Source organism: Pieris napi, chromosome 15 (assembly GCF_905475465.1).
Source record: "Pieris napi chromosome 15, ilPieNapi1.2, whole genome shotgun sequence".
Lineage (NCBI taxonomy): Eukaryota > Metazoa > Arthropoda > Insecta > Lepidoptera > Pieridae > Pieris > Pieris napi.
In genome coordinates this window covers 5,421,136-5,448,505 of record NC_062248.1, presented here as the reverse complement: position 1 = coordinate 5,448,505, position 27,370 = coordinate 5,421,136, and the positions used below count along the sequence as shown (strand labels likewise).

Genomic DNA, 27,370 nt, shown 5'->3' with positions numbered 1-27,370 from the left:
GGAACCCTTTCGAGCAGGGAATCTGTAGCCGTTTGAATGTGCTCGATGAGTCGGTCAGTTTCGTCATTTCCACTATGGGACCTATACAGGCACGCATAGAATCGCAGATGGTCATCGCAGTCTACGCGCAGCCAGAGGTAATGGCCGATTTACATTATCATTAGTGTTTAGGAGATTGCTTTAGGATAGTACTTTAGTTGAAACATGTAAACATAACTTGCTTTAGTAAACGCTACGCTAAAGAACTTGCCTTTCAAGTTGTACTAAAGCACTCTCCTAAACACTAAGATAATGTAAATCGGCCTTAAGACGGACCGTTACTTCAAGCATCCCGTGGCGACGAGAACATATATCCTCTCTGACATACACGCAAACTCCCGCCAGCGGCACAAATGTATGTTCCAATTTGTACCCCAGGTAGGAGAGGTAGGAGCCGAGAGAAGGCCGGCTTGGCAGTTAAAGTTGAGGCCCTTAACATTTCTAAAGTCCACGGCGAGTGTGGAAAGCGGTGCCTTTGAAATATGAGATTGCACCTCAGAATTCTTACCGACTTATTATTACTTAATCTGAGGGTTACACAATTCATAGACTATCTCAAATAATTATAGAATAACAGATTTCAGATTTCAGGTTGCTAGGAAAATGCAATTTTCTCTAGATTCACAGCTTTAATTATTGCATGATGAAAAATGTAAAAAATAACCATGTTCTGTAATCATAACATTTATTACAATTTTGTTTCTTATTAATATTTACAACTACTATTTACTAACTATCGACTATCATTTAAGCAATGATCGCTAATAATACTTTCACACATCAAACGTATCTAACATTCGGCCCATTGGCAGAATATAATTCAGAATTTTTACATTGGTGATGCGCAATAAATATTTATTCGTCTGCGATAAAAACTAATCTTATGTTAATTATAAAACACGTTTAATGGATCTACTGATGTAAATTTATAACATATAAACCTTTTTTAAAAAAAACTTCTGTTTGCTTAAAGCAACATTAAAAAAAACACTTCCTAACCACATAACGGCTATTTTTAAATGCGTTATAAGATATGCATAGAATAAATAGAAACTTAGGGAAAGTAGTAAATCTTTCGACTTCTCAAACATTACGATTTATTAAGATCTTATCGAATAATACGAAATAATGAAGTCACGAACATATACAAGATAGGTAATTTTTATTCAAAAAAAGAATATTTTTTTTTTGGACAATTCACACCGATTGACCTAGTCCCATGCTAAGCTAGTGAAGCTTGTGTTATGGGTACTAGTCAACGGATATACATACATATTATGGATAGATACACATATAAATACATATTTAAACACCCAAGACCTAAGCACAACACCAAATGCTCATCACATCGATGTTTGTCTCAGCCGGGGATCAAACCCGGGACACATGGATTCGCAGTCAGGGCCCAGGGGTACTAACCACTAGACCAATGAGCCGTATATGCTAAGTAACCTTTATTAACAGCGCTAAAAAAAGTTATAAAACGTCATAAGTCTTATTGTGACAATTATCTAGTTGTGATTTAAAAACGCACAGGTAAAGCGAAATTTCCTACATCGTTCTTTTTTTAATTTCGTAGTTTGAGTTAATAGATTTGACATTTGTTTTTTGTATTGATATTCTTAAAATAAAGCAAATATACACTGGATTTTTTAAAGTCTTGAGTTACAATGTTCGTCAATAGAGAATAGTCTCGTAACTATTGTACGGGGCAGATATTTCGTATCTTATGACCGACTCACCATTCCTAAAAAAATTACAATCGCATTCTTATTGGAAATCTGAATTTAAATATCATTTGTCCATTATAAATTTATCGACACTAAAAGCTTACAGCATTGCTCTCGCGTAGTTGCACCAACAGGCAAAACGCTTTACTTCAAATAAAGTCGCACACATTTTAATTTTACATAGATAGTTTGATATTGACCTAATGTAGAATACATTTCTACATTTAGGTTATAAGCTTGCCATGCTTTAAAATATTTTAAGCGGGTTTCTTGCGAAATCACGCGGGAATACTTAATTGACGTTGACGTTTAATGTGGTTCTTTCACGGAATTATCTTATTAGATAACCAAAATGTATACTTCAAAATAAGACATCAAATTTTTGTTCTGTACCTAAAATTAGGTAGATTGATTTTAAACAAAATGCTCCTTTAGTGGTTAAGTAAAATCTTCGCCTATATCCCCGGTATAACATAATTTGATATGCATTATTATAATTTATTCTAATAATTATTCAGAGAGCAGACTTCTATTTAAAACTGTGACTTGTGACTTTTAAGTTTTAGAAAATAACAACTACAATTAATAAGAAATCGACATGATTATATTAATCTCTAAATTTTTAAGCTATTGCATAGATTTTATCGCGGGCTTTGAGCGCGGCGACCGAATCAAGAAATTCCGAAACGAAAAATACCTAACACACGATGACGTAATATAGGTGCAGCCGGTACGCGTTAGAGTTAGACATATAGGCGTTATAGTCTGAGTCTGGTAGATTGAAATAATATCAAAGAAAAACAAATACTGCATAAATAAATAAATTAATAATAATAACTGCACAAGTTGATAAAAAATGCTATGCAATAGCTTTACCGCGGCAGTCCCCGAGTGCCACACGTTTATTTTCTTTATAATTACTAAAAAAAATGCTGCCAATATTGACTGAAATGATCATCTCTGCTCATTTGTGTTTACTCTACTAAATAAGTAGTCATAACTGCAAACTAACTTATGTTTAAGCATATGCATACCAATGTTAGTTATGAACATCGTAACCAAATTCAGTTCAAAATTCAACTTAACTAAAACGTGAATTGAATTGCTCATTCGATACCATCTACTTGCTAATAAAAACTTGTTTTATTACCTGTTTTAAAGAGATATAGTTACATTTTTTTTTAAAGTATTCCAAAATTGAGGGCACGGAGTTCTTTCGTCTATGGAACTTTTTGATTTCTTTCATATTATACATGTGTTTATTCGGCTAAATACTAGTACAGTAATCTTCAAACAGTAGGTTTCAGAGCCGACACATATATGCTACGCTATAAACTCCCGTATGTCAAAACGTATTGGTTTTGTATTCTGTGCTATCCATTTCAAATATACTATAAGTACTAATGTCGTAAGTGCGATGTCGCATAAATTTTTTAACAGCCAATATATTTTTGGAATACGGTCTTATTTCTAAATCATTCTCATGCATACACTACTAACATCGCTTTATTTTCGGTTATCTAATTAGGCGTATTCCTAGAAGTGATCATTACATTAAATGATTGATCATATCGTTAAATCGTTAACGTACGACCGTTATATAAGTAAAATACATTACTTTATAAATTATTCGCCGTTAGAGGCGCTGTTTTGGTGTGAGTCTCTCGACATCAATGTTTTGTATTTTTTTCCTTACGGTATTGGGTTCTAAATACCATCCATAGACAACGTAACCAAGCTCTCGACTTAAAATGTCACAACCGAATTAGTCAACAAAAAAATAATAATACATAATAAAATATTAATTTTTATGAAGACTTTCCATCAAACTTATATCGTATCGTACTTTTTAACGATAAGTAATGTTTGGCCTAATGCAATCATTAGGTATGCGATATGGAGCCAAACACTGATTGACATATCGTTCAACAAAATTCAACCATTCCATGAAATAATCAATTCTACGATCCGACCACGACATATTTGCAAAATTACTACAATCCTTATTTACTCTATTTCATAATCTGTGCTTGAATATCGTCTGTGAGGGATTCTATCAAGGCCTTATGGTAATTCCACAGACCATATGTGACATTATGTAAAGGCGCGATTGTTTTTCTAATTTAAAGCGTTTTACCCGGTTTTAATCGATTTTAACAGCTCCATATATCTTCCTAATAAACGTGTATGCGGCGAAGAATCCAATCGTTCCAGTTAGCAGCCAAAAAGTCAACACCATCAGTGCTGAAAATAACGATAAAAATGTTTTACAACAAAATACAGAATCTTGGACAAAATTAATGAAGCGAAATATTTTCATACAAGGAAATTTAAGAAATAATATATGCAAGAATTTTGGACTGTAACTAAATTTCCAACTTTTAAATCAACTTGTCACTCTGGGTATACTAACTATAAACTACTTCATTAGAGGGTTGGTCTTTATACTTCAAGTAAATCGTTACAAAAGAATTAGCCCAGATGTATCATGCCAAACACAGCGTTCATATTTAAGTTATTACTGCTGAATTTATCACTAATTATTGTCTTAAAAAATTACTTAACGGGTAGAATAAATATCAAAGTCGAATAAAAACAATTGAATGTTAAGCAATTTAATGTATAAAATTTTCAAATTTGGAATAGTTATCGTGTTTTCCACATCGGCATCTAACACCGTGCAGGTTTAATACAAATGGTCAGTACATTGTAATAGCAATTCCATATTTAAATATGGAATACCAAAAGCGTCATTCTAATCCAAAACTGATATAAAAACCAAATCAAAGATTTTTTTCTTTAAATAATCTTACGGTGTGTGGTGAATAAAAACCACATTAGTTTCTATTTAATTTGTATAAGAAAACATGTAGCATTTTTAAGAAACTTTTAGGCCACTTCGAAATTTGAAGCGATTTACTTGCTTATATAAAGATAAACGCTTATTCCTGTAATTTAACTATACTCTGATTTTTCATACCGTAGAATTCTGACATTTCATTAGTGTTGCTACTGAAAAAGTTCTCCACCAAAAAAGGGACAAATTTAATAAGGGAAATAAAATGTTACGTATTTTTAATGTTTTACCTACAAAAAGGTAAATCTAAATATTTATTTACTCAAGTGACCTAAAGGTCGATTTACATCAAACGAACATAGAGCTAGAGCTAGAACGAGAGCATTCTTTCGTAATCTTTTAGTGTAAACAAAAGCTAGATCGAATGTTCTTTGCTCATTCGTGTCAATTCTGTGGTTAGTATTGGTAGTGCTTCGTTATGTCTGACTCTGACAGCGATATCATTATTGCAAGTGCTGCATTTATTATTTTGTCGCGAAAACTCAAAAATAAAAGAAGGAAGAGACGTTGGTGGGTTACAAATTTAATGCATCGAAGGACACTGGATAATGTAGGTGAAACAATGACGGATATGCGAAAACAAGAAGAAAGTGGACAATTCCAAAACTTTTGTAGAATGGCGCCGGAGGATTTTGATCATTTACTATCTCTGACCATCGAAAAAATTCGAAAATCAAGTACGAATTTTAGAGACTCGATTCCTGCATATGACAAACTAGCAGTCAACAGGCTTCTATCATTAATAAACATTTTTCTTGAGACCAATCCATAATTTAATCGATAAGATACGTAAACAATCGCTAGAACACAAGAACGCTTTGAAAAGACCGCTCAGTGGCGCGAGCACGTCCGAACACGCTAGAACGCTCTAAGCAACTGTTCGCGCGCTCTTGCGCCGTTTACATCAAGCGAACGAGAATTCTTAGAATATTCTATAGAATCTTTGCGAACGCACTAAGAACAACGAAAGAATGCTCTACGCCTGTTTACACTAGAAGAATTTGATGTAGTGGGGATAGAATGAGCATTCGCTCGTTTGATGTAAATCGACCTTAATACAAAAATAACAAATATTTCAATATCACGAACAATATATCGAATTAACTTTAATTACTTTACTTTATTCTTTAGCTGGCATCACTGTTTGTGATGAAAAGCGACGTAATTATCACTGGCCGTAAAACCACTTTTAATGTGGAGCACCGCACTTAATAAAAATGAAAAATATGTATAGACTCAGATGTTTAGACTGGTATTGAAATTGAAAAATGTGCCCGGCCAAAAAGGTTTGTAACCTCTAACATGTCAAAAATTATAGCTGTCAGAATTCTACGGAATTAAAAATCAGAGTATAGAATAAAAAATGCGTGGCACTGCACTGACTGCCGCGGTAAAGCTATTACATAGCATTTTTTATTCATGTAGTGTTTTAATTCTTTGATATTAATTCCATAATCTACCACTCTACCAGACTCAGACTAACACGCCTATATAGTCTGTCTCACTCTAACGCTTACCGGCTGCACCCGATGTGAGACGTCACGTTACGTTATCGTGTGTAAGGTTATTTTCGTTACGGAATTTCTGGATTCGGTCTCCACGCTCAAGGCCCGCGATAGAAGCTATGCAATAGCTTAAAAAACATAAATACCTGTATATCCAACATAAAGCAAGGTGGGTATAAACTCCGTAATTTCTAATTTGGTGAAAAAGTAGAAAATGGAGTATATTAGAATATAGACAGCAGAACCTCCTGATACTGTAAAACTTTTCCACCACCAGTGATAATCCTGGAAAATAAATATAAATTAAAATTTCATACTGGGCGGACCTTGGCTATATTTTTTCATGTTATCGTCCTTTTAGCGTTTAACCAGAAATATTTGTTACGTCAAAATCAAATCAAAGACCAGGTGATATGCACAGAGGCGACAAAATAGATAACATTTGTTTGGCTCACAATGTTACTTTGCATAACATTATTTTTATCATGTTTTATTTTGCAAAGTTGAAAAAAAGACCGTCCACTAAGTTTTGTGACTTTTACACAAAACCGTCTTAACCAATTTTGATTAATATTGTTACATTTATACCTACGTTTTTTCACTAAGCTTTTTTTTAGACTTTACAGACGTCTTAAGACTTATGCTCGATCTATAATCAACTAAATAAATAAGGAACTTACCTCTCCACAAAGCTGGAAATACACCATCACAATGGATATCTGCGACACAGATACAACCAATATACAGAATACCAGAAACAGGAACCCAAACAGATAATAGAATTGATTCTCCCATAGAGCACTGAAGATGAAGAATAGCTCTATGAATACTGCCCCAAACGGAAGGATTCCAGCCATGAGGGTACTAAAAAAAATATTTGTATTAGCTTACGCGGTCATGTACTTTAAAAGTGCTTAATCTAGAGGATGTCCCAAACATTTTAAATTATTGTTTATTTAATCACCAGGACTTGAAACCATAACCTTCAAGTTATAGGCACAATGTGTTGTTAAGACAGAGACAAAGCTTCAGAATAACTACACTAATTTACTAACAAAGCTAAAAACAATTTATTTAAAATATAATTATTGCCTTACCATATTAGTACATTCATATACCAAACTTGCTCTGGTACCTTCCTCGGTATGAAATTAGTTCTCACAGGATGCTGAAATGGTTGCTTCCGGATCCCAAAATAATAACCCAAATACACCAATGGTAAAGATATACAAAACCAAAGGCATAATAAGGCCATCATAGTAGAGAACGGGACTGCTCCGCTCGAATGTTTTCCCATAATAAAGAAATTCAGGAAGAAACATTTTCCGAACACAATCGCCGGGTATAAAGTTGCTGTTAAAAAAGCTGCCTGCTTCCATTGCTTTCCTCGCATAGTGTTGTATAAACGGGCTGAATAGTAACCAGCTATTAATCCCATAAATACATAGAGAAAAATTGCTGCCGTCATCAATGCACCACGACTGGCTGGTGAGAGCATACCCAGCATCGCAATGACTGGAAAGATGATTTCAAGATCAAGATTGTTATATGAGTAAACCTATGCTTCTAGAAGCTCTCGTATTAAGTTGGCAATTGTCAGTTAATGTCATTAGAATTTATCTTTTATTAACTTAATAAGTTTAAGCGATTGAATTTACGCTCGTGGCGTTACTATATAATTCTTATGTTACACAAAAATTCATGGTATAATTTTTTTAATATTATATCGTAATGGTGTTGCCAACACAACAAAAAAGGTTAGCATTGCAGCGACCTAAAATCCCACGACAGTTCTTTTTCCGCACAGACTAATATTCTATAATAAGAAAATATATAGTAAAATACATGTCTCCTTATACTTACATATTGTAATCAAAGCCATAAGGAATACTTGTATACCATTCCCAATTACAGCAGCAAATAACATTCTTTTCGGTGGAGGTCTAAACACATCACCATAAATCAATTTCCATCCCGTCTCTTCTATAAGATCCTCTATATTTTCATCTGAATTGTACTTTGCTATATCTCTCCTTAGTGTACGAACCATTATCATTGTTAGGATTCCTAAGAAATAAAAATACATATCAATATTGCCATAACACTTAAATCGTTTACAACAAAATAAGAGTCAATTCTTCTAATCAAAAAAAATATTATATAACTGAGGGATAGTTTCCTTGATCGGAATAATCTTTGTAGCTATGGTATAACTTTTACTTCAAGTAAAACTGCAAGGTGCAGCTTGTGGTTAATATACTTATCACCTGTTTGTTTAGTAATAATTAAAGATATTTACCTGATAAAAAGAACAATACCACAATAGAATTGATAATAGAGAACCAATGTATTTGCACATCTTTCATCCCTAAATAAATATCCCAGCGTGAGGCCCACTGTATATCTGATTCTCCCCATTCCACAGAGTATGTAAAATACAATTTCGTCCCAGTATCCTCATTAACTAACTGTGGCTTTGGTTCCAATGGAAATTGGCATGAGTCCTCTAAGAAAATTAAATCATCTTTGGAAACAGAATGTGTTTCAACTTCAAAACCAACTACCCTGTATGAATCTCTGAAAAGATAGAAAAAAAATTCCTTGTTTCACAAATCTACAGTATATACAAAAACTGTATTAAAAATACTGTTTCCTCATAGCATCTTGGAACATTATAAATCCTGCATTTATTTGCAATGAAAAATAAATGAGATACAAAGATTAGTAGCATACACTACACTTGTTTCCTACCCAGAAATGGTAGAACAAATTATGATAAACTTAGCGTAAATAATATAAGCAATAATTAAAGACACTTACTGACTATGCTTGTGATACTTAAGTAGTAATTTTAAATGATTGTTAATAAAAGCTTTCCCTTTCGACATAAATCCAAGCCTATAACCCTGTTCAATAGACTTTTCTGATGTTTCTCGATTTATAATTCTTGTAGCAACTGGTAAATTATCAACTAGCCTAAAATAAAATAAATAAGATTAGCACAGAACTTAAGTAGAATTATGGGAATTGTAACTTGAAGTTAGGCAGTAAGTTAGTTATCAATTTATACGGTTTATAATCACTATTATTTCACCTGTTATTCAGACTACTAACAAATTCAAGTCATAGTTTATTCTGATAACAACATAAATAATATTAGTAACTTACAAATGCACAAAATATTCATGCTCAATACGACTAGCAACTGTTTCAGATTCTTCAACATTCCAGTTCATTGGGTCATTTTTTTTGTGACATAATAGTCTACATTTGATATTCTCTGCCATATGTATTTCATAATTTGTGCTAACAATGCGATCACCTCTCAATACTTCCCCTAAGTTTTCAGATTTGTATATAATTGTTCCATTTTTTGGTCGGCACAGGGGTAGGGAGTAATATTCGTAGGGAAGTTGTGTGTGGATACTAGTCATTTTAACAGCTTTAACGTCAATTTTCTGACCTTTTTTATATTCCACTGGTGCAACACCCGGTACATAAAATCCATGATTAAATGCAAAATTAAACACCAATAAAAAAATCTGAAAAATCACCTAAAAATAAATAGCTTATTATAGGTATATGATAATCTTTAAGTTAAAAAGTTAATACTAAATAAATATCTTACGTGATAATTATGCATTTTATGAATTGAGTCTGGAAGTTATCTTCAAATTATTTATAAAGTGTTTCTTTCTATTTTCATTATTAAATATTTAAAAAATATGATTAATATTGAATAGAACTTAACAAAAATAGTACTTAAAACAACTATGTAAATAAAATGTAAATAATTTTCCGAATTTGAAAATACTAATAAATTTTTTCAAAATTGAAATCGATTGTCTATTGTCATATGCCGATTCACGAATGTCATTTTACGAAATAATCGTTCGTATGATCTTCATTAAACATAGATATGCGATATTAGGCTGTATGGTAGTCTGTACAATAATGTTTTTATCTAAAATACTTTTTCTAGGACTAGGTACTACTCTGGGAGTTGGGACTGTCTGGGTTATCAACCTCAGCCTTGAATTCTTAAAAGAGTAATTTAAAACCAGGTATTTTTTGCTTCAAACATTAAACTCAAACTCAAAATATCTTTATTCATTTATGTAATATCAAAAAAGAAGTTAAATGAATTGTAAATTTACATTTACTACCAGTTCGCAAGTCAAGGGCGTAGAGCGGGTAAGAACTGGCAAGAAACTTTCCGCCCCTCATTAGAATTGGAGTTCATTTGATAAGCAGCTAAATTATAATATATGAACGGTACTGGAATTTCGTTAAAATAGATCACTCTGAATTCTGATAATATTACTACGAGTAATAAAAAACAGAGATGCTGAGTAGGGCTGAGAGCCTGTGGGAAGCTGACAGTTAAATGTTAGACGTTTGAGTTTGGTGAATCATAGCTGCTGTCAAAATAAGAGGTGTTTATCTACAAAAATGACCGGGAATTGATTGTCATTTAGAATAAAAAATATTAAATATTTATTTTTACAAATTATATTATACTTCTTATTAGTTTTTCAAATTCAATATTTATAAAATGGCAACCAAAGTAGCTATAGTCACAGGAGGGAATAGAGGTTTAGGTTTTCAAATCGTAAAGGGTTTATGCCAAAAATTTGATGGTGCTGTGTATCTCACATCTAGAAGCGAAGAAAGGGGCCAAAAAGCCGTCCAAGACCTAGAAGACTTAGGACTACACCCACGATTTCATGTACTTGACGTCACAAGCGAAGAAAGTGTAGAAAACTTTGCATCCTTTATTAAAGCCAATCACAATGGCATCGATGTTTTGGTGAACAACGCGGGAGTTCTAGATTTCGACAAATCGGTTTCCTCATATGAAGAAGCGAAAAAACTCCTTGATACGAATTTTTATAGTCTTCTGAAAATTTCTCAACATTTACACCCCATATTAACAAATACTGCTAGAGTTGTCAATATCAGTAGCGATTGGGGTTTGCTATCAAACATAAGAAAACAGATTTGGCTTGATACATTGATAAAAGATAATTTAACTGTTGATGAGATTTTACAATTTGTAAGTGATTTTCTGCAAGCAGCTAAAAATGGAAGGAATGCATTCTTTTCTTTTGCGGGTCATTATGGTGATTATAAAGTTTCCAAGGTAGCTCTATCTGCTCTAACATTTGTTCAACAGAGAGAATACATCAAACAGGGTAAAGACATATCTGTAAACTGTGTCCATCCTGGTTTTGTGAAGACAGATATGACAAAAGGAATGGGTGATTTTACCCCTGAACGTGGTGCTAGAGCTCCTTTGTACTTGGCATTGGAGGCTCCCCAAACTCTTAAAGGTACCTTTTTGTGGCATGATTGCCATAAAGTAAACTGGGATGATTGAAGAAATGTTAATTGTTGTTATGTTCATTCCTGTGATAATAATAATTAGTGTCACAACACTTTAAACTTAATAATATATGTTTTTTGGTTATAACCTTCTCTTTTTTCTTAAAAAACCTTGATTTTATTGCAGTCTAATAGATTATTTTGATGTACACTAATTTCAGTACATAATATAATTTTTTCAGTTGAGAAATGTTAATAAACTACTGAGTATAATACCAAATTGCTATTTATTATTATTGTGAGAGAGTTTTATATGGGTTAGACATATCCGTGTCTGTTACATTAAGTGTTTAGGCAAGTAAGTGATCAAATTATTTCTTAAAATCCTTAAACAAATTTTGTTTTGCTCTCAATTTAATCTTGTAATGTCTTGTACATACAGGCTCTGTTACTAACTCAGTCCTGACTGATTCTCTGACAGAGAGACATTATAAGATTCAATTGAAAGCAAAACAATTTTTGTTTTGGGATTTAAAGCACTAGTTTGATCACTTGCCCACACAGTACATCATACTATTTTAAAATGTAAATAACACACAACACATTTAACAAAATGGTGCAACCATCTATGAATTCTTCATTAATACAATATTCATTTAAATCTTATTAAAGAATAAAAAATAACTGTAAGTCAGTTTTGCATGATGTTCTAAGTTCATTATCACAAACTTCCTTTAGTTACAAGAGCTCCCGAAAAGAACAAACAGTCTAAGTTTGTGGCTAGTGATTTTATGTTCATCACTAATAGAAGCCCATAATTGAACCGTTTTGTTATATTGTACCATGAACTGATCAAACGTAGTCGGTGGCCGATCACTCCAGCTGATCCTAGGGGACAAGACACCGTCATAATCATTCTAAAACCTTGCTTATTGGATTTAATACACAAAAAGCGAGATATTTTTAAATAAGCATGAAATTAAAAAGAACTAGTAAAATACTAAGTACAGAATGATAATATCGTATATCCTTCGTCTAGAACAGTGTTTCCCAATGAGGAGATTACACCCCACAGGGGGGCAATCGAAATCGCCTGGATATAACACGACGTGGAGACTTGAGACTGAAGCTAACTATATTGATACCTAATATAAATAATCTGTGCAGCAACTATCTAGTGCAAGGATCTAACTTAACTAAAATAATAATTAAATATAGAAAAATGTTATCTTATCCCTCTTATTATTTGGAATTTGAATTTCAGTTTGTCATTATATGTTTTGAAAATTTAATTACTGTGTTTCGTTAACAATTTCCTAGTGACTTCTTCCTAAAAACCTATCGTTTAAATTTCTTAAGTGAACCATTCAATTTTTATTAAAAAAAAAATGTATGCTTTATAGCGGGAGTATAAAAAATTCAGAAAAACTAAGGTTCAAAAAAGGTTGGGATACACTAGTCTTGACTCTAAAGTACTACCAGTGAGAAAGTGGTCAAGTGCTGACCAGCGGAAGTTTTATTTTTCTTTTATCAGCTAAACATGGTTCTTATAGAGCGGGGTTTCTTCAGCCACACGTACCTACCTGTTTCTTCGGTCAACAAGTGTAGAAAACCCCCTTTATATCGAGTATTGTCACAATGAGTATTGTATGCATTAAGCTGAGACAAAAAGATGTATGAACCCGTAATGAGTTCACGCTCGTTTTGGGATGCATTTGGAATTACAGGCAGTCCTAGACTTGCGTCGTTTCGATTTACGTCGTTTCAAGTTTCGAACAATGTCTCATTACATATTTTGATTAGGTACATATTATAGTTTTATAAATAACACATAAATACCAAAAATAACTAGCAATTTCATAAGTGCATAATATATAATTATTTTAAGAACTTACTTTTGATAATAAAGTATGTATATCCTTTGTTATAAATGCAGTTTTTTTTTAAATTTCGAGTCCGTGTGGAACCTAACCCTTGAGTTTTACATGTAAACATGCGAAAATATATGTCTCGACTTACGTCGCGTATTTCGAGAACCTAACATGCCGTAAGTACGAGGACTACCTGTATTAATTTTTCGATTGGCTTTTACCGAGTATTAATAAGCCGTTTTTTTAGTACTGCTGCCTATGCTACCTTCTTCTTCTTCTGCTGAGGGCATTTGTTTTACACAGACGTCAAATGACTTGTGAACTCATTCGTGACCCCGAAAGTCATTTTTGTCTGTAGATGCTATCTTCGAGGATAAATTGAGTGATCTACAGAGCCATACCTAGCGATATATAGGGCGTCTTAAATACGTAACTAAATCAATCTTATTAAGAATTTGTATTGCATGTGCATCCGTTATAAGGATTCTATTGTTCCTTACATACATAATTCTATTAAGAAATCGTAATGGTGGCTCGCGTAAGGGGTGGTGCAAACAGCTTATCGCCTTACACATGCAACAATAGAAGCCCTTATATGGCTGTATAGGCGTTTCATTTATACGAAGCCAATTTACTTCTATGTTAACGGGTTAAGCAGGGCTTACTTACAATTATTATTTAACCAGTTTAGGAACTCCTTAAAACAATCTCACTCACTCCGTTGGCTCTGCGGCGCAAAAAGTGTCTAAAACAGAATTAGGTTGAGGAAATTTCATTGGTGCTAACAAAATTGTCTCAAAGCCTCACCCTTCAAAAATTTTGTAACTAATAATTGCTAGTGCCGCGGCTTAGAGGCTTCCGAAACAACAGAAAACGATTTTGGCTGTCTTTCCAGTGACTATGATACCTACCTACTTAACCTACTTTACATTAGTTTAACTTCAAGATAGGAAAAAGTAGTGAGACATTTATTTAATAAAATATAGAATTATATAATATTGCTAACACATGACTGTATTCATCTTAGTGAACTCCGAAATCGCATTTTAAAATGAAAATTGTTTAAGTTTTGGTACTTGTCTTTTGTTTTTGTAGTCATTTATTTTTGTAATTCATTTTTTTTCAATATTTCTTATAATAAAACGTTTAAATTTATATTGAAAAATTCAGGGATTTCTTATTCCTAATTTTATGCTTAAGGTAGGAAGTAAAACATAAAAGTCAGTTTATTTTATGAAATATTTTATTAAAACGTTTCTTAAAGGTAGTTTTTACACTTAAGGTCGCTTAACTCTATTTGACTTTAAATGTAGCTATCACCGTGTTTGAAAAGGCAATTACCTAAATATGTAATAAAGACAATATCTTATGTGCTTATATACAGATTTGTTTAATAATTTCGCTTATAAACTACACAAATAATTTTTCAGGCTGGAAACATTTATCAAGCCAAAAGTAAAATAAGCGATCATCTTATTTTGCCGCTAATTAAGCGATACTTAGAGGACAAGCCCAATTAGTGTAGATCGACATAAAACCAATTGGAACATAAGAAAAGCCCTAACACTATACTGTCCTGTCCTATTGTTACTTAAATCGGGCATATCGTAGATTCTATTTGTGCCCACTATTCTTTAGATATATCATTATTATTAATCAATCATCAACGGTATAGGACATCTCTAAGTAGGTACTTACGGTTTGAAAAAACTCCATAAATTTCCCTTACTTGAAAAAAAACAAAAAGTAGAAACAATATTAGATTACAAAATATTATGGGGCGATTTGCAGCTAAGCCGAATCATTTGACACAATGCGTGGACCAACAGAAAACTCAAATTTAATTGAAAACGCATTGAACAGCTAAGTACGTGGATAATTTGTTGATAAAGGGAATCTTAAAGGTGTGAGTAGTCTTTCTGTACAGATATTGTAATGTTTTTATTCGTCTTATCGGTTTCACCGAGTATTTCTAATTTGTCCTAGACATAATTTACAAAGTAAAATTACGACTCAAGGTTCAATATAGTAATTAGAGTTTATTTTAAATAAATTATCAAAACATCCATGATAGGTAGGTACATTTAAAATTTGATTTTGGTAAGATGTTAAGTAGGTTATTATCATTACGCTGGCTTAACCTAGATGGTTTATCTATTAATAACTAGAAAAAGTAGCTACACTCTTTGGTGTTCTAGCCGTAATGTACACAATTATTTTCGGATCTTGTCACATATATTGGTTGTACCTACCTATTGAATAGGGCTCGGACGGTGTTATACACTACTTAAAAATTGAATTACTACATATCTACGCTCTATCAAAATTAATTTATACAAGAAAAAATTCTGTTAATGCCTGAACATTTATCTTCCAAGCTGGTAACAATTTACATAAAACGGTAACACACGGTAGCTTTTTCGATTTCAAAGGTAATAAATTCGTGGTAATTTTCGTTACTACACAATAATATCAATGCTTAAATGTAGGATCTAAAATTGATCCCTGAATTTCCTAACCTACAGAAGAAAGAATAAATAAATGGTACATTTGAAACTTAAAAGGATAAAGTTGATTTTTTATAAATAAAGCGTTTTACACTTGACTACAAGACACTTTACTTTGGTTTTAAGACTCTATTTTTACATTTTAAATACATTCTTATAACTAAGGATTGCCTTAATAAATCATTTCGTGATTTTATACAAAACAAATGAACTTACAGTATTGTGCCGAATATAAACTGAATAATGGAACTTTTGTTAACATGATAGAGATTCGTACATTTAAAATATTGGCTAAAGTACGTTATACGTTTTTAATACATAACAAATATATATAAATATTGAGCCTACAGTGTAGGTCCTTACAATAAAATGGACGGTTATTTTATCATTGGACGGACAATAATGTTATATGAATTAATAAGAAATGATATTCTATAAGCTCATTGTAAATTTTCAGGCACTCATTTCTATAGACAAAACAAAAATCACGCGTGTATTTGTAACAAATTGTTACTAACTCTACGAATGGTACTTATTGTACATAAATGCGTTAATGGCATAAAGATATTAAATCTTTGGCAACTTGCTGTAATTATTAGTACACCTTAATTAGTTGCAAGGGGCGATACAGCGGTTTCATCATAATATCGGTACCGATTGGATGATAAATTTGTGATAGGTTCTATGGCATCTGAATGCTGGGAGTCCCTGTGTCTACGAAGGTCCACCTTTCGCTGGAACGCCTTATCACAGAGACCACATGAGAAAGGCTTGTACCCGGTGTGTTTTCGCATGTGTGTGATAAGGTTCGAACTCTGGCTGAATGCTTTTGAGCAAACCACGCATTTGTGGGGCTTTTCGCCTGCAACAAGAAAGAAAGATAAAGGTAAAACCACAAGTATCTTAACTCGCAACTTAATTTCTAAATTATTTTTTGTGTTTGTCTAAATTATCTACTTATAAAATAAATAAATAAATAATATCTTAAATATAGTCTTCTAAATGCTATTAGATCAAGGATTATGATGAACTTTACTTCGCATTTATTTTATTATTTTAGAGGTGTAAAATCCATCATTATTCATCGCTGAATTCTTGAATGCTGATTTTGGTATATTTTATTGAAACCTGATGTCAATGCAAAAACAGAAGTTGTTTTATAGATAGAACAGGATTTAAATTGTCTTTTTGTTTGTGGTGTGATCGCACGTGAAGGTCTGCGAAGGCTGAGCAGCTAATTGCAGGCCAGGCCGCATTTTGGAATATTGATGACAAGGTATTTATCGGACGGACCAGTACCTTGTATGGCAACTGTAAATCATTCGGAACTATGCGCAGACGTGACGAGATGTCTCAGCCAAGACAAATATGTCGAAGCTGTTTTTTTGGATAGTTAATTCATATCGTTGAGGTTTCTTGAAGTTAAATCGACAATAACGTGTTTATTGGACGTATGTGTGTTGCATCTTGATATAGGCATTTAGCGAAATTTTGGTTTTTTCCTAGGTGTTATAACTAACATACTACTGTGTGTAAACGATTTATTATTTCCGTTTCTTGATTTATTTCGGTTACATAAATATTAATATAAAGTTAAAATATTAATTCATAATCAAAATATTAACGCATATATCAATTGTATAAAACATATAAGTATTATATATTACATATAAGTATTACTATACTTACTTTTTCATGAATCAACACCGGAAGCATGAAGTTTTATTGTGACCTCATCGTGAAATGACTTGGTTGTACAAACTACTTTTTACTCGTATGAAATTTACGCCGCGCCCGACAGCGATTTGCCTTTCAAGCTTTAATTAAAATCAATAATGAAATATCGATTTGTTTAAAGTTTTACACTGACTGAATATAGATACGGGTTGAGCTTGAGCTTTGGAAGGAAGCTTGGGCGTGCGATATCACTAAGCAATATCGCAATATTAGTTTTTATCGAATTTTTATATAGCGAAAATTATTGGTGTTTACCAAGATCTTTGTTATTCATTAACTGACGTATTTTATGGCTTATATGGTAAGTATGTCGGGTTTAATAATTTTACAAGTGACCCAAAAGTAATAAGAACTTACATTCTTACTTTTATCGATTAAACCGTTACTAACGAAAAACCATATTCAATATCGATTTTATGCTGAGAAATACAAAGTTTTACTATAATCACCCATTTGAATATTGAATTATTAGTAACAGTCTATTAAACATAGTTGTATAAGTGAATCTTTTAGTCGTAAAAGAAGTTTCAAACAAATTAAGTGTGAATTACAAGTATTAATTTTACGAAACTTTCTCACATACAAGACGGTAGCATCGAATAAGGGGTTTTTATTTAATGAGGGATTTTCCAATGTTGTTCAAGAAAACTACATTTCTTTACCGGACTAACCTAAAGTTGGTAATAATAAAATTGGTATAAGTACTAAAGATTTAATATCCCGCCGTTGCTTTAATTATATCTTAGGTATTAAGATCTAAATTGGACTAGTTGTTTCCGTTCAAAGATACTTTATTTCTCAAAGAAGAAAATTAGCTTAATGAGAAATTTAGATGAACGAAATTAAGGGCAACTCTCATCTGCAATAATGGATTTTCTATCTATGTGCCCATTTAAAACTCGCTTTCACGGCATCGAAATCGGTATGCCTTAGACCCAAAGAGTTGACGGTGTGTGTCAGGTACGAAGGTTGATCACCTACTTGCCTATTAGAATTGATCACGGAACAGCTACAGAAATCTGGGGCTCCAAGTAGCGCGTTGTAGCGCCATTGGTATATATATTAAAATCTAAGTACACGTGTTAAAATCTTACCTGTATGAATGTATGTATGTTTCTTCATATCCGATTTCTGATGGAAGCGTTTCCCGCAGTACTGACAAGGGTACGGCCTTGTGTCAGAGTGGATGAGGAGATGCGTTGATAGTGTGCTGCTCCGTTTAAAGCATTTGCCGCATTGTTTGCACTAAAAAAGAAAATTAATATGTATAGAAAGGACGGCACGGACGAAATAATAGTAAAGATGTCTCCTATTTTGTCTGGATCTCCATGTATAAAGAACGCTACAAATATTTTTATACCTCAAAGTCCAAACGGAGTGGAGTAGAATCGATTCGTATTCAATAGTTTGAATTTTTAATTACAAAAAGATTTAAGTTCAATTGTAATCAAATAGAAAAGAATATTGAAAATAAAATCAAAATCAATTATTCATATAGGTAACACCATGTACACTTATGAACGTCAAAAAAGAAATATATATTTAATGCTTCTAATTTTACATTTACTGCCAGTTCTCAAATCAAGGGCGTAGAACGGAAGAAAAGAACTGGCAATAAACTCTCCGCCACTCTTTTTGATGGCTAAGATTTTTGTTTTACAAAATGTTTGCTGCGACCATTACACCATGTTCTACATGACATCTTAAGTAGTGGATAGTTATTGACATTTGACATATATTGTATAAGTAATTAATTATTATAATTATATAATACTAGAAGTACATATTATACACAAGTAAATATTTAGGACAATTAATTCTTTACAATTCCAAATGTAATTCAAAGTTCCGTTATATGAGACTTATTTAGACTCAAGTTTCGATTTCAGCGTTCGAACACTGACAGCTAGTAATAAAAATAATTACAGGGCAGAGTACCCCTTTCCTTCGTTTCTTTGATTTCTTTCTACACATTTTCAAGACGATAATTAAAGTGTATTAAGTTGTTATTAAGGACTTTTTTCCATTTCTATTGATTAAATAATGGCTAGCGGTAAATTTTTATGTCAACTTCATTAAAATTCTTAAGAAATACTTGTGTCATTTGTTTCACCCAGGGCTGGAGTACAAAAGATTCACATACTTGTTGTAGATTTATTTGTTCAGTTGTTCATAGAATAGAATGTGTTATGCCGCCTAACGTTTATACGGATCTATCTAAATGTATACGTTACCTAATACTTTACAAGGTGTTTCACGTATTTCATTTTTCGTAAAAACCAGATTGGAACCGACTATTTTTATTTTCATAGAAATGTCACGTTGTACTTATATGGTGAGAACGACTATAACCAACTCTGGAATAAGTTATGATTGATATTCACGTTATACATAGACTATTAAATAAAAAATGCTATGCTCTTAAAATTTTGAAAGAGAATACAAATGAAATGTCAAAAAAATACCGTGTTTCTGGCCCACACATATTACATGAATGATTTAGTTACTAGCTCAAACTTAGGTTGTAACTAGCCCTCACGTGTCAAAACTTCTGTTTGTCAAAAACGTAGGACTTGACATACGGGACTCCGGAGTCGTACTTAGACTCGACACGGAATGTAACCCTTAATGTCCACAGCTTTTCCATGCAAATGACCAACAGTTGGTATGCGGAAATTTCAAAATGAATCCTTTAAAATACTGTAAAAAACTGCTGAGTCGGATGGTTAGCCCGTTAAGTGATAACAGAATAAAAATCCGCGCGGTCCTGTGACAGTTGTGTAGGCAGCTGCCGTGCCTCGCGCCTACAAAAACTTATAGTTTTTTGATTGTCTTTTTATATCACTCTTATAAGAAACACAGGTGCTGGGGTGAGCCAACCCACATATGGTTAAAGGTTTTTCAAGGTGTATAGGAAAAACACAATGCCGCGGTCAGTCCTTTAATTTTGAGAAATATCAAAACACCTTCATTTTAAAGTATAATATTTAGATACTTATAGGATTATTAATGCCTCTATAGGGCGAAACTTTATAGATTTAACTTTCGAAACTTTTTAGTTTAATACTAGGTATTTGAATGATTTAATTTACACTAATAACGGCGGTTGCTTTGATAAAGTTTTATTGTTAGCACACTAGAAAAATGTCGACGTGTAACAAACGGAATTCCAAATAAAATTTTACACCGTTGTGTTATTTGTTTTTTTTGGTTTCCTAGACCTTTAGTTTCTTTTTAAAATCTTTTCAGTAGTTCATTATATAAAGTAAAAGTTATTAAAAGCAGAATTAAATATTAAACAAAAATAATTATAATCGATTCCGATTGATCATAAATGCTTCAAGTCAGAAACAATAAAAAGCGAATAATCGGTATTTAAATTGCAAAAAGACTATTCGTAGCCTCGACCAAGATTGGTCTTGCGACTCGTTTCGATATAAGAGTACTTATTAAGACAGGGGCAACTTTTGCTATTTGATTTGTAAAAAAAGAAAATTGCCGATACTGGTTTGCTATTAAAAGCATTTTGAACGGAAATTGTACAGTTATCCCGATCTTGTTAAAGGATGTCGCGATTCATTGACCGTCTTATTTTTAACGGACTTCAAAAAGGCTTGGGATTCTTTAAGTTATTTAGAAATCTACTATTTATAAACCGATTGTCGAACTTATTTTCTGTTAAAAGAACGGGTTTTTTAAATTTTGTTTACGTCACTAATTCAAACTGTGAAACATGCATGCATGAATTTCTTAATTTTATGTTTTAGTTATTAATTTACCTGGAATGATTTTTCATTTCGGTTTTCATTTTTCATTAGCAAAGGGAAGCCGATATCAGCTGATGGTGGTTGGTGGTAGGTCTGGTAGCCCGGAGTGGATGGGCAGCGCCGTGTTTCTGTGTAGTCAGCTTCAGGGCTGCTGCGACACCTTTTCACCAGCTCAAGTGGCGCGTCATTATCTTCCTGGCTTTCCCATTTTCCAATAGAGGAGTCTGTGTCTCTATCACGTTCACAGGCGCTTCCCGGTGACCATATTTGTCGATTTTTTGTGGACAAATTCAAAGGTAGCTCTTCGTCATCTGCAACAAATGTTCCTATTACCCTTCACACTTCACAAATTGAAAGTCGGTCGGGTCAAATCGGATGTCTGTAAAATCTGTACAGCTGCTTTTATATTTGTCGATTGCGTCATGTCTACTGAAACAATTGTTTTTATGCTATTTTTAAAAATTATTTTTAGCTACTTGTGATATTTAGAGTTTAAGGTATAACTGTAATGAATGTACTTTTTGTGACCCTATTTCTAATTCAACGCTGATTTCTAATAACAATTTGTAGTCTACTACTACGTATTTTGTTGGAACCTTTTTTAAAATTCATTAATGCCTTTCTATTCAATGTACACCTTATGTAAAAAGCAATTAAGTTAATACTCGTTCAAGTGAAATCAAATTGTTTTTGAATCTAGGTTCTTACGCTTATCATTGACTTACGAAAACATGTAACCAGTATATGTAAAGATAACGCGTTATTTGAATACTGTTAGAATTGTCTAGGTAATATATTATGCTTTTTGACCAAGAATTAACATTAAAACTCGTACTTATATTAAACTAAAAAATATAATTTATTGCTCCTATTAAGGTTCTTATGTTCTTACTTATTTTAACCATTTATAAGATAAAAGTCTTAGCACTTTAGTTAACCCTCTATGAATTGGTTTTGATTGCCATATGTTTGGTTAGAAGTATCTTAATCATATATCAATTATAAGTAATGTTTTTTTCATGATTACTATGAATTATTATTAATTGGAATGGCGTTATAAATTGTCTAGGAAACCTCCAAGTTCTGCTTTTTAAACGGAATAACTTTTTATTCCTAGTGTGTTCTATACACGGTAAATTGCTTTTCTTATTTAGTGCCAAATTGTTATTCTACGAAAATGAAGATGATAAAACTCACACTTGACATACTTAATATATATACCTACACGATTTCCTTGGAAAATCGGATATTTACATATTAGTTGACGTCTCCACTGGAGGTAAACGACATGTTAACGACGTACTATAGCAGTACGAGTTATTAATCGCAGTAACAGAACTGATAACTATTCTAATGAAGGAAACACGAAAAGTCGAGTGCTAAGGAGGCCGAGGTAAGCATAAGTTTTGATAACAACGTTACCTATGGTGATTTGCCGGAAATGAGATTTCAGAGCCAATAATATCTTTAATTACAGTATTAAAAAAAGGTTGCTTGACGTCAATCGTTTTGTAATTTAAATCGACTTATATATGTAATCGATATAAACTTTGTTAATGTGTTTATTATAATTACCATCTCGGGGTGGTGTGTGTCGCATGTGGTCGAGTGGTGGTGTGAAATGGGGCGAAGCTCTGGGCAGTAGCAAAGGCCACACTCCGGCGCCGCCGTAAAGGGCACCTAGTCCGCTACAGTACATCAGGGCTCCAAGTTCTATATAGAAAAAATAATTCTATATTCTCACTCTTATTTCTCTAGCTTCACAACTTTATAACCAATTTACGTTAGTATTTAACAAAAGAGTAGATAGATATACTTGTACATAAGCAATAGTTCGTCGGGATACGGGTTTAAATAGTAATACCTAACTTGCAATATGCATATAAAATATATACCTGTTGCTCTGGCATATTGCTTGAGTGCTCTTCCTGCAATCTCGATGTCTCCAATCTGAAGCATATCAAGACGGTTGTGGGTAAGAGAATCAGGAGAGAGGGGTGGTGACTTGGAGGTCGGTGAGTGTGGCGACACACTGCGGTCTGGTGACGGAAAGCGCTGTCCAGGTGGTGATGACGCTTGGAACTGCTCTGCCAACCGAGATAGAAGAACGTGGCGAGACATCTGAAATAATTGAGATTTTTAATCGGTGCCCAATAGCTTCAAGTATTGGTCGGTAGAATTCAAATACTGCTGAAAGCTCAAATCATTCTGAATAGTCTATGAATCTATATTATATAAAATTATGCTGAAGAACTAAATGAACTACTAGAATTAAACATAATATATTTGCGTAAAAACTAAAACAAAAAACGAACTATTTATATGTTTCTAAATCTTATTCAAAACCGAAATCGCGCCGTCGCGTCGTACCGCTTTAGCCTCTACTTACGTAAACGAAATTCCCTACAATACGCCCAATAAGTATAGCATAGCTTTAACTCGGAAACCGCTTACTCAGAAAATTAATTAAATTATATTATGTTATTACAATTTCTATACCAATACATATTCGTCAAAGTTATAACGTGACCATCACCATTAGCGGCTTTCTAACTATTTGTCGACAGCTCTCGCCTTGATTAATCCGGTCGACTATTTGTTGACGAATCGTATTAAAAGCTCAATCAAGCAAATGAAGAATCAGAATAATGAAAGTGGACGGCGCCCATTGCGTACGCGCATTAATAATTCACGATATATCGGACTAAAACAATCTTCATTATCGGAGCATTACCGAATGAGTTTGAGCCATGACAAAACAAACCCCGACTTCATTACTTAGGCAATCCAAACTTACGACATGAATTGCTAAATTTTAATAGAGTAATTAGGGGTGATTCGTATCAAATGATACAGGTGGTATTAACTGTTCGTTTGTCGTAAAGATGTTATCGTCACTTAGACTGGGAAACGGCATTATTCACCTACACGTGTCAAACGTTATCACAACTAGCCAAACGTAATACAATTGTGATAAATGCATGATTGAAACTATTAAAACTAATTGGGTGAGTGTAATGTGAGGGTGGAGTGTCGCAATTTCTTGTTTCAATAAAGCAAGCCGTCATTAGGTGGTGACTGACAATTACTGACATCGAGTCTTATAGCTTTTTTCTTTGTACAGTGGGAACGATGGCAAATGTTTTACAAATCAAGTATCGCGTAACATTAATTGAATGATTATGAAAATCATTTTCCATTTTCAAATGTACTATCAACTTACTATATACCTACTGTTTTAGTTTGCCAAGACGTCTTTATGAGATATACTAGCCGTTTCGCGCCCGCTTTGCTGGACAGATTAAAATAAATTTTATGTTTCATTATTTTTTTTTTTCATATAATCTTCTTTTTAACTTCCCGCTAAGAAAATTGAAATATTTCGTAAATCGAGTTTTTGACAGATGTTGACGTTTTCACGTTCTAGGAAGTCCGTATGCATAAATTTTCATAAAAGTAAAACAGCAATAAAAAAATGAAGGAACGTTGGAATTAAAAAAATTAATAGCCATAAACCATCTAGGAAAAAATTCGCATAGAATGGTGGTAGTTTCATGTCGATACGATTTTCTTTTTATATATATAGATTATATAGACATTATTATATAACCCTTAAAAAACAATAATTTAAAGAGCAGTGTTGGCCTAGTGGCGACTCTCATACCTGAGGTCGTAGGTTCTATCCCCGGCTGTGCACCAATTGACTTTCTATGTGCGCATTTAACATTTGCTCGAACGGTGAAGGAAAACATCATGAGGAAACCGATGTGTTGTTGTTCTAAGATATGTACCGATGGGTGCATATCTAAGACCCAAAAAGTCGGCGGCGTGTGTCAGGCACAGGAGGCTGTTCACCTACTTGCCTATTAGATTAACAAATGATCATGAAACAGATACAGAAATCAGAGGCCAAGATCTAAAGATTGTAACGCCACTGAATTTTTTTTTTAAATAATTATATGAAAAAATACTTATAAATTTTATTTTGATATTGTATACCATCGATGTGTATACTCGTTTTCATGTAAATTGACTAATTATCGTATGGTTATGAATAAGCAAATTGTTTATAACGTTTTATGTATGTTTGTTCTTAGCTCAACTTAACTAACTTATTCTAATATTAATTCATAATATCCCTTTCACATGCACGTAAATTTCGAAATACATCAAATTAATAAAATATATAATCTGTAAATAGTGTAATTTATAGGTATTGATATTTTTTTATATTTTTATAAAATTTAACTAGGTAGGTATAGACAATACAATCAGACTGTATGAATTAAGTAAATTTGTAAATGTTAATGAAAACTATTATTTTTTATCCGTGGAGTTTATTAAAATTACTGAAAAATAAGTGAAAAGCTATAAATAAGGCTCACCTTGGGCAAATAAATCACTTCACTGAATCACAATGGGCACGGTATAGCTGTCGCGTTGATATTGTCAAATTATCATGATCATCAATATTGTAAAGGCTCGCACGAACTCGTAAGGCTTTATAGGTCGCTACAATACGGTGTATCGCGATCGGCGCCTGGCACCTGACTGAAGGCTCACGCGCCCCGACCTACCCAACTGCTCATCCAAAGTTTTTTTTTTCAAACAAAAAACAACAGGTCTGGAGGCTGCGCAATAAATGATTTGATAAAACGGCTCCTTGACAGGTGGCTCGCGTCTCTGCGTATAATTATTACATACAACGGATTAAGCGACTGAAAAATGTCCTTAGAGTATAAATGTGTGCAAATTGCTGGTTTGTGCCGTGTTGTAATCAACTTGATCTATTATAGTACTTGTGGGCCCAATGATAGTGCCAATAATATGAATTTCATTATCGATAAACTTAATAATACTGAAACGGGAAACCTTTGAAACCTTGCTTTGTTTGGAATTATGCACAGATTTGTTTAGTTATGCTCCGCCCACGAGTTGCTGATTGGCCGGTTTCTAGCAGGCGGGGCGAGTTTAGATGAACTTAGAAACGAAATTGTGAAACTATAATGTGCTTATAAAACTTCTTGAAATGTTACTCAATTGTTGCCACCTATTAAAATAGTTAATTGGTAAAGATAATGAGTCTTTTGATAAGAATAACTAGTATTTATTGTTAATTTTATGTAGGTTAGCGTACAAAATTAGAAGTTATTTTAAGATTGTAATATATTATAATTATAAAATATATATACATACCTATATAATTTCAAACCTATATTAGCAATATAACATTTTATTATCCAGGCACAGAGGTTCAAAGATAAAATTTATTTATTTATCTCGTTCCAACTTTGAGTTATTTTCTTTTTTTCGTATTCGACTGTGACAAAAAAGTTTTTGTATCGAATTTAGCGTAATTTAGCATAATATTCTTACCTGGAAAAATGGTATCAAATGTATTGAGTTTTCGAATGTATCAGCATTCACTTGTAATTTCAAAAGAAAGAACAGTCCCGCCTGCCAAATGAAATATAAGTTGCAAACAAAGCAAATTGATACCGCCCTGATTCGCCACTATTCTCGATTTCATGAGCTAGGATAGGTAGAGTTACGAAAAAATCCTTAATCGACTGCTTCAATACTGTAATTGATGATCATATAATTTATCTGTAATTAGTTATCTTGTACTGGTAATATTATGTTAATATTCCACTGCTTTCAATAAGCTGAAGGATGGTTAATGAAAATTGACATATAGCATATGTTTAATTGATTCGTATCCATAAACTACATTTATATATAGCATATGCATTGATTCGTTTGTAATACCACATTGTAATACATTAAGAATTTACTACAACTACAGTGGGAGTTATTTGTCCTCGAATAAAATAACCTTGGTTGGTGCTCGGTTGGTTGGTTGGTTTCCAGACCAGAGTTTTTTCTGCTCTACCTCTAGGCATAGAGGTCAACCTCTAGGTTCTTGGAGGAGTCAATACCATGTTTTGATTGCAGTTTTTTTCGTAGCTGTCCGCGTTGTCCTTTATTTAATAATAATAACATTATAATTTATTCGCAAAAAACTTTTATCA

At 32.9% G+C, this 27,370-nt stretch overlaps 3 protein-coding genes across 4 annotated transcripts; 1 reads left to right on the top strand and 2 right to left on the bottom strand.

The window, feature by feature from the left end:
• Positions 1-2,953: 2,953 nt before the first annotated feature.
• On the bottom strand, positions 2,954-9,985 carry LOC125056893 (transmembrane 9 superfamily member 4). Of its 2 annotated transcripts, none has more exons than XM_047660232.1 (9): positions 9,760-9,985; positions 9,300-9,685; positions 8,952-9,107; positions 8,431-8,708; positions 7,995-8,198; positions 7,229-7,646; positions 6,812-6,995; positions 6,278-6,416; positions 2,954-4,013 (listed from the first exon to the last, which is right to left on the bottom strand). In XM_047660232.1, exons 1-9 carry the CDS (start codon positions 9,772-9,774, stop codon positions 3,913-3,915), a joined length of 1,881 nt encoding a protein of 626 aa, XP_047516188.1. In that variant the 5' UTR covers positions 9,775-9,985; the 3' UTR covers positions 2,954-3,912. The 2 variants fall into 2 exon arrangements, with proteins under 2 accessions (XP_047516188.1, XP_047516189.1); XM_047660233.1 differs by having other exon boundaries at positions 9,300-9,673.
• A 557-nt stretch (positions 9,986-10,542) lies between these two features.
• Positions 10,543-11,604, top strand: LOC125056918 (carbonyl reductase [NADPH] 3-like). Its single transcript, XM_047660280.1, has one exon. The coding sequence runs from the start codon at positions 10,687-10,689 to the stop codon at positions 11,509-11,511; it is 825 nt and encodes a 274-aa protein (XP_047516236.1). The 5' UTR covers positions 10,543-10,686; the 3' UTR covers positions 11,512-11,604.
• Positions 11,605-14,552: 2,948 nt separating this feature from the next.
• On the bottom strand, positions 14,553-25,909 carry LOC125056905 (fez family zinc finger protein 2-like). Its single transcript, XM_047660259.1, has 6 exons — positions 25,724-25,909; positions 23,234-23,459; positions 22,914-23,051; positions 21,351-21,649; positions 18,666-18,816; positions 14,553-16,696 (listed from the first exon to the last, which is right to left on the bottom strand). The coding sequence occupies exons 2-6, from the start codon at positions 23,457-23,459 to the stop codon at positions 16,440-16,442; spliced, it is 1,071 nt and encodes a 356-aa protein (XP_047516215.1). The 5' UTR covers positions 25,724-25,909; the 3' UTR covers positions 14,553-16,439.
• Positions 25,910-27,370: the final 1,461 nt, after the last annotated feature.